At 39.2% G+C, this 15,789-nt stretch overlaps 1 protein-coding gene across 1 annotated transcript in view; it reads left to right on the forward strand.

The window, feature by feature from the left end:
• The window catches only part of BMPER (BMP binding endothelial regulator), a 150,463-nt gene that overhangs the window by 75,751 nt on the left and 58,923 nt on the right, over positions 1-15,789 (forward strand). Inside the window, exons 8-11 of the mRNA XM_080582971.1 lie at positions 2,624-2,733; positions 3,369-3,509; positions 5,834-5,938; positions 11,415-11,460. Coding sequence (XP_080439097.1) covers positions 2,624-2,733; positions 3,369-3,509; positions 5,834-5,938; positions 11,415-11,460 — 402 coding nt within the window. The remainder of the gene's footprint in view (positions 1-2,623; positions 2,734-3,368; positions 3,510-5,833; positions 5,939-11,414; positions 11,461-15,789) is intronic.

Here is a 15,789-nt window from a genome sequence, read left to right on the forward strand (position 1 = left end):
TTCCTGATACTCAGCATATATAGCTTAGAAGAATGCAGTTGACTCCACTGGGACTTGAATTATTAGTTTAGCTAGCGGTTATGAGCCAGCAAAGCTGACCATTAAGCCAATATCTGCACCACCACATCTTTTTAAGGGGTAGGTCCTTTCTCATTGGTTTTTTACCAACTATTTGAACTTGGTTGGCCACCCAGAATTGCTTTGGGTGGTTTGTAAGGCATGGCAAGACAATGTGAGAGAGAGCTGGACTTTTGTTCTCCTGGTGTTCTAAGTTATGTGATGGAAGTCTTCACCCCACATAAAGCATCAGAATTGTTGTTACAGATGGGGGTATGGCTCAGATTTGCCTATAAGTGGTGCATGGATGTGGAACAGTTCCTTTTAGGGCTACTAACCACCCTCAACTGATTTCATGTGTTAGTCCTAAAAGAAAAATTAAGCCTTTGCAAAAGGATGCACGTTCACTAAAAGAAAGGTTGGTTGTACAAGCGCAGATTAGTTCATGGTAAATAATTTACAACCAAGATATGTTTAGATTGTGTCTAGCTGAACAACAGCAATTATTTCTTAACTTTTTCTTTAATAGTCATTTTCACATTAAGATTTGTAAAATCTCAAGGGTAATCCAATGGATTTTGCTGTGTGCTTCTTCTGTTCACTTATTTCTTGGAGGGAACTGGAAGCCTTTTCTTTTAAGCTGTTCTACTTTTATCAAGACTTATTGAAAAAGGAAGGGATTACAAATTGGAACACAGGAACAAACTTCAGTGATCCCAGCTGCCAAGACTTGGCGGTTTGAGAGCTAAACTATTGGCCTAGTATAGTACTTAGTGACTTGTATGTACTTATAGTGCCCATTCACTACCTTGAAACTGATGCCTATTTAACATCAGACCTCAGAAATGATAAGCTGGAAGACTAGCAGCCACTTGTAAAAGAACTTATTAGTTAGCTTCCACCAGAACTAAGCAGAGGAAGGTATTCAAACACAGAAAGATAAGTAAAGTGATTTTGTACAGTTTTTGTAAAGATCTCATGTTTCTGTATCATAATGGTCACTTCTTTAAAGTAACTTATTTGGAAAGAAGCTGAGGAATAGGAGAAACTTGTAGAACCACAGAATGTTCTGCAACTTTGATTTCAAAGAGCTTGCAGAATTGAAGCGAAGTGCAAGGTCCTGCATCTGGGTTGGGGCAATCCCAAGCACACATAGAGGTTGGGCAGAGAATGGATTAAAAGCAGCCCTAGGGAGAAGGACCTGGGGGTATTGGATAATGAGATGCTCACCATGAGTTGGCAATGTGCACCTGCAGCCCAGAAAGCCAACCATATCCTGGGCTGTATCAAAAGAAGAGTGGCCAGCAGGTGGAGGGAGGTGATTGTCCTCCTCTGCTCCACTTTTATGAGACGCCACTTGGAGTACAACATTCAGCTCTGGGGCCCACAGCACAAGAAGGACATGGAAGTATTAGAACAAGTCCAGGGGAGGGCCATGAAGATGATCAAGAGGCTGGAGAACCTTTCCTATGAAGAGAGGCTGAGAGAGTTGGGGTTGTTCAGCCTGGAGAAGAGAAGGCTCCAGGGAGAACTTCAAGTACCTAAAGGGGCAGGGTACTCAAAGATACAGGAAAGATGGGGAGAGACTCTGTCAGAGAGTGTGGTGATAGGACAACGGGTAATGGCTTTAAACTAAAAGAGGGTAAATTTAGGTTAGATATAAGGAGGAAATTCTTTACTATGGGGATGGTGAGGCACTGGCACAGGTTGCCCAGAGAAGCTGTGGATGTCCCCTCCCTGGAAGTGTTCAAGTCCAGGTTGTATGGGGCTTTGGGCAACCTGATTTACTGGGTGGCATCCCTGCCCATGGCAGGGAAATTGGAACTAGATGATTTTTAAGGTCATTTCCAACCCAAACCATTCTATGATTCTATGATTTCAGGACTTTGGGAAGGATTTGATACTGATGCTACCTCCCTTGTATAGTGCTCTAAACCTTGCTTCACTCTCATGTAGCCCAATTTTTTCATAGATTATGGAATACAAATATTTTGTGCTGCCCTATTCTGCCTGTAAACTGTGCAAATGTCTGTATTTTTTGCAACTATGTCCCAACATGGTACACCAAGCTTTTGTAATGAGACTGGACAATACATATGATTTTTTGCACCAGGGTCGCTGAATTGGTTTAGTTTGGCTGCTGTGAACCCGTGAGAAAGATATGGTAAAACCAGTTTAGGCTGCTTTATTTGATAAGTTATTACATTAAGTTAAAGACTGTTTAAATGAGTTTAAGTGTACCTTAAGAGTTTTCAGTGCTTACTTTTTATTCGTGTAGCAGCACTGTGTGCTTTATGATGAGAAGGAGAAGAAAGATTTTTCCAGTATAAACATGCCATAAATCATATTTATATTCCCTCACAGTAAAATCTGTACAGATGAACGTGTGCTAGAAGAACAGTGAACTGTTAAAAGTACATATTTTTTCACACCAAAATGGAAACACATAGCAAATGACACATTGCAGATGAGTTTGGTCTGGTGACAATAAGCTCTGCTATTTTTGTTGACAATATGGCATCTTTTCAACCACATTCTGTTTCTATTATTGTTTATTTATATTCAGGACAGAGGAAAGTGTTTGACCTCCCATTTGGAAGCTGCCTCTTTCACAGCAACGTGTATGATAATGGGTCCTCATTTATTTATGACAACTGCACAATGTGTACATGCAAGGTAGGTCCATAGTCCTTTAGTATTGTGTGCTGCTGGTTGTCTGGCTTGACAGTAATTTGTAGGGTTGTGAAACTGTAAACCTAGATACTGTTCTACTTTGGCATCTTGTGTGGTCCTTGAGAGTTAGGTCCGAAGGGCACTTGCAGTTTTGCTAGGAAAGTACAGAAAGCTACTGACTACCTCAGCTGATACATAATATCTGGCTGCGTGATGCAAAATGAAGTTACTCAGATTATGTGACCCTCTTTGAATTCGCATTATGCTGGAAGAGGAGTTAACTCAGTACATGGTGAGTTAACACATTGCTGTTGAGTGGCAGTGGTTATTTTAATTGCTCTAGCATGACTGTGATCATATGCACATTTGCACCTTTTGCACAGAAAATGTAAAGTGTCACAAAGTTCAGATTTTGCAGGCAAGGAGAGTGCAAGCTGGGCTTTAGTTTAACAGACTGTGAAAGATTCCCTTAATCCATTAAATTATTTTTATTTTCTCTGAGCTGACTTGTTCAAAGCAGTTTGGTCTAACTTGGTTGGATGCAATGACTGAGCAAGCAGAAATGTTATGATAAGGATACATAGGAGCAGAAACACCTTGGTGGTGACTTCATGATTTACTTTTGTCCTTTTACCCAGGATTCAACAGTGATATGTAAGAAGAGGTGCTTACTTCCTGGAGAATGCAATAAAAACAAAGACCATTGCTGCAAGGAATGTATCTCCTATATCTTTCCTGAGGAAGAGAAAGTGTGCAAGTTTGGTAATAAAATATTCCAGGTAAAGTTTCAGGTGTGGCTCAAGAATAGATGGCATTGTAACATCTGTACAACATGTTTACTGTAAATTAGTGTTGTGGCTTGCTTCTTAGCAGAATCCTCACCATCCTGGTTGATGATGGAACAACTCAGAAGCAAAGCACAGCAAAATTTGCCATTTGCTATTTTTTTTTTCTGAGTCTCTGTAAATTTTGTGGATACACAGCAGTTAAGATTAGTTTCTCCTTGATGTGATGTGGTGTCTTTCTCTCTATACATGGAGATTCAAGCTGCTGTTTACATCTCTTACTGAAAATGCATTACTGACAAGTAATGCATTCTTAGTAAGAGAGAGTTATGCTCTGCTTTCTCAAGGAAATGCTGATATTTTTGAGTGTAGATATTTTAAGGTATTTTTGAGTGGTATGTGAGCTCTATCTGCTGAGCCAAAGAGTCTCTCTCTTCCACAGCTGAGCAACAGGAGCTATGCAAAGTTCATGTTGGCTGAAAGTTACTCATCTAGATTTACTACATTTAACAGCTCTGCTAAGGACAGCACCCCTGACATCTCATATTGGGATGTAATAACTGTTACCTACTGCACTCTCACCCAATGTTTCCAAATCACAAGGGATTTCCTGCAAAACACTTCTCACATTGCTGAGACCCTGTATGTTTTTTCAAGTGGTGCAGTTTTTTTTAACGCTGTGTCAGAAAAAGATTCTGTCACCTTATGGGCCATCTGTGAGTTAAGAGACCCTTGAATCAGATCAAATGTTAAATCCCATGTGAATACTTGGTTTGCTCAGCCAGAATTGCTTCCCATTTATTCCATCTTTTGTGTACATAGCTGAAGTGTTTATTCTGGAAATTGCATGCAAACTTACTGTATGCTGAGAATATACTGAATCTGATTGGAACCTTCACACTGGTGCTATTGTGCTTCAGGAACAAATGCCAGCTTCTTAGGCACCCAAATAAAATATTCTGCTACTTGTGAAGATTTTATTATATTACTAAGCACTATATAGAGTAAGAAAAAATAGAGTGAGTACATCCATTTCTGGCCTCATGTACAAAAAGGTAAATCCAGTGTAGCTCTGTTGAAGTTAATGGTCTAATACTGATAGAATGGGCACAGGTTCATTGAGAATCTGGGCAGTTTTCCTTTTAGACCAGAGCTATGTCCTCTCCTGTACAAAAAATGTCTGTGAAACAAAAATCAGGGCAGCTACATGCAGTTAGTGGTGATATATTTTGGTAACATAGCAGATGCTTGTAAAGTGGTTATTAGAGGTTCACAAGAATGCATGCTGCCTCAGAAACGCCAGGCAATCTTAGCATGGTGGGGACACAAAGGTTGGGGGAAAGACAGCCTTTAACTGTGCATGCTGAACTGAATAAGTTAGGCTCCTTGGCATTTCAGTTATAGTCTGTTTTTCTCTCTGGTCAGAACATGGTGTTGAGGTGGCTGCATAATTGTTCACAGCTGTCTGGTTGGACTGCCTGTTCTCTGTTCCTGTCAGGTCTATCCTCACCCTTCCTTCACAGCAGGACGGTAAACAGGCTCTACACAGGCTAGCGTAAGACTGTAAGTGGGTGAGACAGAATGTTTTAGGAACGACACTTGGCAAATGCAACACTGTAGAAATGAGCCAGGGCAATTCCACAAGTAGTCTTTCCCAAGCATGTGGGGCTAAGACCATATTTTGCTCTGCACTTAATACTTCAAGAGTCATAGACTGTCTTACCTGCTATGCTTTTGAGGAGTTCAGCACTGTATCTCTTCTAAACATTTTCAGATGTTTAGCAGATCAAGTGTCTGTGAAAGTGCTGTAAGTAATCTAAATTAGAATTCATTATTCAACCATTCCTGCCCTAAGCCAAAATGATGCTGCATCTGGGAATAAATTCACTATATGCTGACATCTTAATCAAATGCTTTCACGTGCAACAACTTAAAGATGTCACTCAACCCAATGAATCAGGTTTTTCTAATTATGTCAGCTTAAATGAAAATTTGTGATAGGTGTGATCACATCTCAGACACATACTGAAGAGAAAATAATGCAAATGATCAGGACACTAATGGAAAATGTAAATGTGATTTGGTTAGCTTTGGAAAAATGAATTTTTTGACCTGGAGGGCTGAAGGGAACAAAACCCCACTGAATTTGATCTTTGTCTTTAATACAACTGGGCGTGGCTAGACACCTCAAAATAATTTAGACTAAACAATGACACAATGCCAACAGGGAAAGCTATCCTTTCTTGTGCAATAATACATTACTGAAATAGCTTCCTGTTGCCACCCCAGCTGATACTATATCATGTTGCCTCTTGCAGGATGGAGAGATGTGGTCCTCTGTGAACTGCACCATCTGTGCTTGTGTGAAAGGCAAGACAGAGTGTCGCAAGAAGCAGTGCATTCCAGTCAGCAGCTGTCCTCAAGTGAGTTTTTTAAAAAATGGCTTTCTTCTCTTTTTTTTTTTTTCACCACCATTATCTTTTTCAGTGTTTCTTAGAAGGGTGTGCATTGCAGTGGAGCATGCAGATTGGAAAGGAGGGATCCTTTGGCATGTTAATTTAGGCTGGTGGTTTCCAAGTGTGCTATTGCTACTATGAATAAAGCCTTTTTGCCTCTGTCCTTGCTCAGCAAACTCTATGCTCCTTTTCTCCTCCTTTCTCTTCCTCTGTCCCAAGTTATCTGCACTGGAACATCTCTTTCAGATATATTTAAAAGTTTTGTAGAGTGGTGAGATGACTATGTTAATATATGAAAAGCATGCAGATTGTTAAGGCAAGCCACAAGAGGTTGTTGTGCTTGCTTTTCTCAGTGCATGTGAGGCATGATACTTGGTTAGACGTGTAAATTAGGCAAGGCAAAGCAAAGCAAATGATTTCAATCAAACTATGCAGTTTCCTCTGAGATTGCAGCCTAAGTATTTTTTATTTGAAAATCTGAAGTGAACCCAGAGCGTGGTGTAATTATAACTTAATTGCTTCAAAAATTAGTATTACTTGAAACCTTGAGCTAAAGTCAGCTTTTGTTTCTTGGATTTCCATCGCTGACAAATTACTTTGTTTTAATGGACCAAGCTTTCAGAAGAGGGAGCTCTAAATAGCACCTCATGTAGGGGCAGATCTTTGAACAGAGCTGCAGAAGAGAGAGCCAAGTCGTTAGCATTACACCTTCTCAGTGTTTCCTTCTCCATCCTGGAAGCCAGCAGGGAAAATATGAGTCACAGACACCTAGGTATAAAATTTTAAATGACAAACTCTAGTTTGTAAAATTTTATATGCGTGAACTTTTGACAGCCAGAAGCTGCAACAGAATAGAGAGCCTGTACCTTGGTGCTCCTGTTTCTGCTGTGCCAGTGGGCTGCAGGAATTATGTTTGCATCCTCAGAAGACAGGACAGCCTTTTCCTGTCATTCTGGCATTCACTGCAGAGGGCAGTTTTGTTAATAGGCCTCATATAAGATGTTGTACAGATCGTCGGAAGTGTGAAAAAAGGAGCTCTTCTTCTGGGAACCTGTTGAAGCCCATGGTAATCAGGCTTGCTCGCTTTGAGCCATTCTCAGGATAAGCAGGAGGTGAGAGCTTGTACCCTTCAGGTCTTCTCAAATTCTTTGTAGTTGAACCTGGCACACACTGCATCTCATTTATATTTTCCCCATGCCGATGCATTTCAAACAATTAAGATGCCTCTGAGATGAAATAACTAATTTGGCTTAATGTAATTCTTAAGTGAAATACACCACTTCAGCCTTACCCACATATATATATAAATTTAAGCATTGAGGTGATCAATTGAAGTGGCTTCTGTAAATAAATGAACTGCCTTACTGTTCATGGCCAGTCAGTGAAAATAGTGGTGGATAAAAATTTACTGTCTGCAGTCCTGTGGGACTGTAGCTGACTGATGTACAAACTGACTGACGTACCAGCTGACTGGCTGTTACATGATCTGCTCAAAAGTTAATACAAATTTCTGAACTGCCCTAAACCTCTGAGTTGAGTCCTCAGACGAGGTCCAGCTCCTCAGGGCTGAAAAGACCAGCTTTGTTATCCTGCAGCACCCTTTCCTCTAGCATCTAACCAGGCAGCCTGCTCTCTGTCTTAAAATGGAGTCCATAGCTAGCTACATGTGAGCCCACCCTCCTCCACAGGTACAAGCAATGTTTCTGCTCTTTCAAGCTACATTGGAAAGACAAGTAGGAGAAGGAATGTAAACTCTAGAATGAGATTTATTTTCCTATTCCAAGTGGGTACCACCTTCAGTAATTTTAAAGCAAATAATATATGCTAATGGATTTAAATCTTTCACTTTTCATCTGTGCTGCACTCTCTTTGATAAGATATTCTGTCACAAATCTATAAACATTAATTAAACACACCACATTATTCAAGATAAAGATATATTAGTGATTCTGATACTGAAAGTCTGGATATCACACTGCTGTCTCTGAAAACTGTAGGTGTGTGAACTCCATTTTTTTTCTCTCTTCCTGAGATTTCTGGTAGTATGCACTCTCTATTGTCTATTGAAGTCTGCTGTGGAATAAAATGCTGTTTACTGTCCCTTGGGGTGCCAGGCCACATAAAGTTATCTCATTAGAATTGTGTTATGATACACAATTGAATGTGAAAGTATTGAAGATTCAATAACAACTTACAATATCGTTCCTTAAGTGCTTTACTATGTAGTCTTAATACACTTTGCATGATGTTTTTTTTTTTTTCTGTGATGGAATATTATTTAATTTATCAATACAGATTTTAGCCAATTATTTCTAGAAAGGATAAGTTTCAAAGTGGCTGTTGTGCAAAAATTTCCAATACTGTGCAACCATTCCTATTATCCAATCTATTGGTGGCAGGCTGCCATACTTTCAGAGACTGTTTCTGCCATTTCTTTCATTTTCTTTGTAGGGCTAGGCACATTTTTCCATTCCTTTTATTTTTCTCTTTTGGAGCTTCTTTTTTGGAGTTTAATTCTGTATCAGTAATTACAGGAAGTGTCTTTCTTAGCTTCCTTTCATCTGCAGTGAGAGCAATATATCTCTGGCAAATTCAATCCCTTCTGTCATATTTATAGTAAAATCAGTCCTTCTTGAGCTTCTAGTGAGCCCTGTGGCTTGTGGTTCCTGTTTTTGGCTCTTCGACAATTGGCTCCACATTGGTATTCCCTTTCTGTTACCTGGAGCATCAGCCTTCAAGGTGCAGTACATGCTGGCTCCCATCCAGCAATGCTATTAAGCATGTGTCCAGTCCTGCTGAAGACCCTCCATATCTGCTTTGAACACATGCTTGAATACTTTGTAGAAAGGGAGTAATCTCAACACTTGGCAAGACTGAATTTCAGAGGTTCTTTAGACTTTTTCTTACCTAATTTGCTATTCACTTGTCCTACCCCTGCTCCAGCCTCCTTCTTTCCTTGTGCCATCTCCCTTACAATTATCCATCATTAACATTTTCCTTCTTGCCTCTTCTCCTTATGCATTTGCATTCCCCACTAGTAATGCCAGCCTGTGGTAATGGTCACTGGTCACGGACATCTCTTTTTGTACTTCTAAAGGAAAGCCTGGTGAATTTTACACCACATAGCCTTTTCTGAGCTCCAAAGCTGCAAAAGTTAATAGAATTAAATTCATGGCATGTGAAGACATTTGCAGAGTTTGATTTTGTGGGTAAATTTTGAACCCGTGAACTTAAAGTGAGTTGAAAATTTATTCAGAACACGTTCTCCCATCTCTAGCAGAGACAGCATTTAATGTTATACACATCTGTTATTATTACAAACAAAAAGTTGCTGTTTTTACTCTTGTGCCAAATGAGGCACAAAAAAACAACAGCTGTTGCTATTGCACAACCAAACAACCCCCTCAATCAGTCTCGCCTTAAAAAAAAAAAGAAAAAAGGCAACAAAAACCAACAACAAAAAAACAAAGCCTCAGACATAAAATTGAAAACCTCATAAAAAAAAAAAGAAGAAAAATCCCAGAAAATAAATAGACTCAAATGTGGTCTGCTTATAAATATTCGTAGGGAAAAATGGGATCACATCACTTAGCCCACTCCTAAGGGAACCCTCAATGCTAACGAACTCTTGCAGCACATGTTAGCAATAATGGGTTTCCTTATTCTACAAGACAAAAACAGGATCTCGGGCCAACATGGTGGCTCAAGTAACCAGTCTCAGCAGGCTGCCTTGGAGATTCCAATTTCACTTGAATTCTTGCCACTTCCAGCTTAGCTGATTTCAACTCCTTTATTGAAACAGAGAGGTAAGACCATGGTGTGCAGTGTGTGGCATTCAGCTGCATGTCTTCCATTAGTGCATACAAGTGCTGCCCAGCTCCTGTGCAGTTCTGTGCAGTTTTAACAGTTCTTCCTTAGAGGGGGGTTGTCCTAGCAGGTGCTTGACAGGTCTTTTTGTTGCAGCCTGGTCCTCAGTTCTCTTTGCTCTGAGACCTGGTGGTTACACGAATGTCTAAGCATTGCCTGTATGCCAGTGAAACTCAAATCCAACTCCTTTAGCAAGTCCAGAGATACCTCAAATTTATTCTCTTCATGTGCAGTTGTACATTCAAGGCCAAGCTTACACTGAACTCCTGTGCCCTCACAACGATGCCCTCAAGCACACTCATCACTGGGAGTTAATTTCTCCCCATGTATAAAATCAAAGCTTGGGAGCGGTGTTGGCAGGAAGCAACGCAGTAAGGCATGTTGTCTATGCCCACTTCCCGCTCTCCACACAGACCAGCCACCCCTTCCTTGCCTGTCTTCATGAGCTTTTCTCCACAACTGAGTGTGTTTGGAGCAAAGAATATCACAGCTTCATTTGCTCACTCTTTCTGGCCACTCCTTGTTCGCCTGCTTGGTGGAGAACAGGAGCAGTGGTCACACAAAGGGGACTTTCTCTGTGTTCAACTGCTATTGGACTGAAGAGTTGGTGCCGGGGAGCATTGCAGCTCCATATGCTTCTTCCTTCCCCGTACGGGAATGTGGGTGAGCTCCAATATCACCATAAGTTCTGTTATAACCCCTGCCAGTTTTTGCTTGGAAAAACACATCGTTCAGCCTGAAATTTTCCAGGCCTATCCTCTGACTTGATGGTTAGCTTTTGGGAGTGTAAGTAAAATCAGAGAGAACATCTTTTAATTTGAGGAAGACTGAAAAGGAGCATGAATGTATGTACACAGAGGCATGATTCCTACTTCTAGCCAGCCTTGTGTAAGACACAATTATAAATAAAATTGGCTTGTGCACAGTGGTAAATAAAAACTCGAGATTTTTGTCCATGTTACTATGATTAGACTAAATTGTTTGCTTTTAGATTTGCATGTCCTTGGATTTATGCCCATTTGCTTCATCAGGGAACTCGGTCCATGATTGGTAATATGATCTGGTAAGAGGTACCACATGATTTAGCCAAGAAAGAAATCTGGCCAAACTGGGTCTCTACCATTGCCTCCTTCCTTCCTTTATTTCTGTAGAAAGATGGATGATCTCAGGGCATGGGAGAGTGTGGATGTGTGTGGGGTGCAGATTGCCTAAGCGTGGAGGATGTGCATAGGAAATGTTTGTAATTTGGGAAGTGGGGGAAAAGGTAGTGATCTTGGTAAGCAAATGACTAGTCTGCTTTTAGATATCTGTGAATATGAGTCCAAAGTTCTCTCACACTCTCTAAAGAGAAAAGTGGTAACAGAGAATCCTTTTAGTATTTCGTTTCTTATAAGATTGCCAGGAAGCTCTTTGAATAGTTGTCTGTTTTTAGCACCTGATATTTGAAGCTGTAACCAGGGCATTGAGTTCAAACACAACTTGAACTATTTTCAAAGGCTTATCCAGCCTTACAACATAACACAGTCATTCCTCCAAAAACTCTTTCATTAAATGAGCCTGTCTTTCTCCCAATTAGGGTAAAATCCTGAACAGAAAAGGATGCTGTCCTATTTGCACTGAAAGTAAGTTCTTTCTTCACATTTTTTAAATTCTTTTTTCATGCTTTCAGAGAAAATGAATATCTTAGAAATAAGTTTGCTTTTCTGCCTTCTTTTAGATGTGGCTAAAGGACAGGTGGCTATTACTGGCTACAGAGTTTGTGTCCTATAAATCTGTGAATTTTAAATAAAATGCCCCAAAAAAGGACTTAATTTCATTTTTCTCCCAAATGACACTATTTGTACAAAATCTGAAGTGTTGCTCTTTGAAGGACATAGTTAGCCTGTAAAATCTGTAGGTAAAAAGCAGTGTGTATAGAGTTATAATTTTTAGGACCGAGTGACTTTTATACCTGTAAATAACAGCCTAGCTATGCAAAAGAGGAGAAAGAGGAAGCATAATCCAAGAGTATATACAATACAAAACTTCTGTGGGTGATTTGTAAGAGGTTTGTTGTTGTTGTTTTTGTTGTTGTTTGTTTTTAAAAAAAGGCAGTCTGGGGCAGCAATGGAAAGAACAGTAGGAAGCTGGCCTTCTGTCTGTGTAATGTTTAGCTCCACTATCACCTTTTTATTCCTTTACTCTTCACTTCAGGAATGATCATTTTACAATCAGCAAAGCACTTACGCAAGCAGTTATCTTTAAGCTTATTCTATTTAAGTCAACAGGGAGACCTGTCTTCACTGAAGTTATCAGGATACATTTATGTATTTCCTTCAGGACACATTTAAGTATTTTACGAAGTAGGGACAGACTGCTAAAATGGGGCTTTATGATTTATAAGAAAGCTTCTAAAAAAAGGAATAGGTTTTTAAGGACAATGTTTCCTATTCTTTTGTCTAAAGTCAAATTGTTTTTGCTCATCAGGTCAATTGGATTGCACAAATCATCTCTTAGGTCGCACAAATTTTATATACTAAATACTTTTTTTCCATTCTGCTCCTCAATTATTTCTGAATGTATAATTTGTATTAAAATAAATCTAGTTTGCAAGACTTCAGTATCAAAATGAAATGAAATCCAAATATATCAGAAATGCTTGAAATAAAGAATACCAAGCAGAGGGAGAAATGAAAGAGGATTCAACTGACTAGCAGTTGATTTTATGTATGCTTAGTTTCAAGGGTGATGAAATTGTCATAGACCTCTGCTTGAACATGACATGTCATTAGTATCACGAATTTATTGATCACTGTCTTGCGTCTGTTCTTATGTTTCAAACCATTTAGCCTTTCTCATGTGTTCTTTTGTAACATGAGTAGTTTACTGTGAGAGTGAGGTAAATAGTGAGGATGGCTCTTCCCTCAAAGCTCCTCTACTGTAAGGGGTTAAAAAGAAGAGAGTAAGATGATTCCTTCAGAAATGCTGCTAGAGAATGATAACTTGTGATAACTTTTCTTAAGGGGGAAAGGGGCAAAAACTACATTCGTTCAAAGTAAAAACAACTAATCTAGGAACCAGGTAACCTTAGAGTCAGAACTTCTTGATGATATAAGAAGAGAATGGTCATGATTGTAAGACATTTGAAATTAAGGGCAGAGTGTCAACTGCCAGCAGAATATGTGAAATTTGCATACCTGCTATGAATGAAATGGCAGGTGTTTGATCTTACTTAAAGAGCAGTTGTTTTTGCCATGGACAAGTGTGTAAAGAGAGAGAAATCTTAGGGAAAGCATAGGAATTTGGACTCTGATTCAGCAGCCATAAGCACACCTCTACCATTCACTTGCATGGATACAGGCTGTGTGAGGAAACAGTAATCCTTCCTGATATTTGGGAATCTAAGTACAGAGAAATGGACATGGCTGTAGTTTCAAGGAGTCTTGATAGTTGGAGGTCTGCAGGCCAACCTCCTGCTCAAAATGGTGTCAGCACTGGATTCAGACCATGATGCTCAGCCAGGTTTTTAGAATTTCCAAGAATGGAGATGCCACAACCTCTCTGGGCATCCTGTTCCAAAGTTTGACCATCTCACTGTATAATTTTATTCTTTATGTCAAGTTCCTTTTTTCCAAATTACAACCATTGTTGCTTGTCCTTCTGCCATGCAGCTCCACAAGGAGTCTGGCTTTCTCATCTCAGTAACTTCCTTGTAGGTACCGACAGACTACTCTTAGGTCTCCCAAAACTTTCAGGCTACTAAACAACACTGCTCCCTTAGGCCCTCCTTATGGGTCTTGTCTACGTCACACTGGCTCTGTGTAAAACTGGGAGGCACATTGCACTGTCCTGCAGTGGCATGCTCCTCTGTTGTGCATGAAATTTATCTTTTTTTTGGAGAGGCGTCTCTCTATGGAGTCATTAGTGTTTGGAGGAAGACTAATGCTGAACTGATTCTAAGATTTTATCATTAAAAGGTAATTCCCAGCTTTTATCAGGTAATGTAACCAAAAAAGCTTAAATATCCAGTGTAATAGAGCCGTGGTAGTCGATAGTGTTATTAGAGTTGCCATTTGCAAGGAACTAATTCCACCTTTGTGCCAGAAGTGCTGTAAATCTCATCACAACATTTTGACAGGCAAAAGGTAAAATCATAAGTATTTCAGTGATGATCACCATCTCAGTCCACACATTTGAACCTTTGCCAATTGAGCCCATTTCTGATAAGATGCACATGCATAGCCCTTTTCCTCACCCACCCACTCAGCTGATTCTCTCTCCACATATTAACACACCAGACATTTTTGGCGGTCCAGCAGATATTAATTTTCCAAAGTAAAAACAACATAGGAGGTACAAGAACATACTGTACACAGGAGAGCTTTGAGTACAGTTTAAATGCAGCCAATTTCTATGAAGTGGGTCAAAAACAGTCACGTTGTTAAAGGATACACTTTAAACTGAAAAAGAAAAAAAAAAATCAAAGGATTATTTTTCAAAGCAGTTTGTTGCAGAGAGAAAAAGTACCTTGTCTCCTAAAAGGCTAGAGAGTCCCTTTTGTCTACTGTTGCTGAAGTTAACTATGGTTAGTTTTGGCATGTTGCTGTTTAAGCTCCATGGCTGGTGTACAGTTATCACTAATTAAACACAGTGGTCATACCAGTGGAAAATTCAACACTTTAGTTTATCCTGCTGTAAAAATGTAATGAAATGTACTCTTTTGGGCTTGATCTAGAAAAATCACCACTGACGTCAATTCCATAAATTAGTAATCCTGTGTTAGACCAAGGTCATTTTCATATTAAAAAAAGAAAACATTAAACCTGAGTTCAAATAATATTAGCAGATGGCTCTCAACTCTAGACAAAGATGGGAATTTGCAGCAAAGACTAAATCTTTGTTCTTGACAATGAAGAATTGACAGCCTTTGCTGAAATTACAGCGTGCAGTATGAAAGCTTCCTACTGTGATCACGTAGATATATTTTAATTATGATCAGTAATCCTGACGCAGTCATACCTAAGTCATTGTGAAGTTTAAAGAAAAGTTTTTTTTCAAAGTGTACTGCAGTCATACAGGTCTAGCAGTACGTATGACTGATTTTGCAGTAAACACCTTTTTTGGGGGCAGAAACTTTTGTGCATTAGTAATCATTCAGCAGCTTTTTTAATTGACAAAATGTTGTATGGAGCTAAACCAAACTCAAGAGCATTTGGACCCAGCCAACCAGCCTTAGGACTAAAATGTTGGTTGTTTCACCTTTTCCCACAAGCATATCAATATTTTGTTTTATTTTATATTTCATTTCATATTTTATTTTATTATTTATCTTATAGAAATACTAAAAAATTGATGACTTCTCTAAACAACAATTAAAAAGGTTAAAAAAAAGAAGATGAGGTTATGCTTTGTAGGTACCTATGAAAGTAGGGATCAGGACTAATGGACATGCAGGTCTGTGTAGGGCCTGTTTCTTGTGTTAATTCCTTGCTATGGAGAAATACATCAACAAAAAGACTGCAGTTGTTTATTCATATTGGAATGCAGTTCGTAAATTTACCTCCTCAGCCATTTCAGCTGTGACAGTCTACTGTATAAATATGTATTTGGACAAATTGGGATAGCTATTTTATTTATTAAATAGAACATAAAGGCTCCTGTGGAATTTTTGACACCACACCTTGTAATGTGTATTATATCAAGCTGCACTATGTAGCAGTTATGAGGAAAGTACTCCATGGTTTTGCCTTTTTTTTTAAAGAAAAGCTAATGAAATTCTATTATGCATGTTCTGTAGCTAGTTTTCAAAAGTTAATAAGGTGTTCTGTTTGATTTAGGGCTTAATTCAACATATGGGCTAATTGCATTCAAAGTTTCATTTTATTTTTAAAGAGCTGGGTTCCTTTTGAATTATAGATGTGCAACCAGAACACCCATAACTGGTAAACTTCTATTTTTTCCTCCCTCTCCTT

The sequence above is a fragment of the Anser brachyrhynchus genome (genome assembly GCF_964034855.1).
Source record: "Anser brachyrhynchus genome assembly, chromosome: 2".
Lineage (NCBI taxonomy): Eukaryota > Metazoa > Chordata > Aves > Anseriformes > Anatidae > Anser > Anser brachyrhynchus.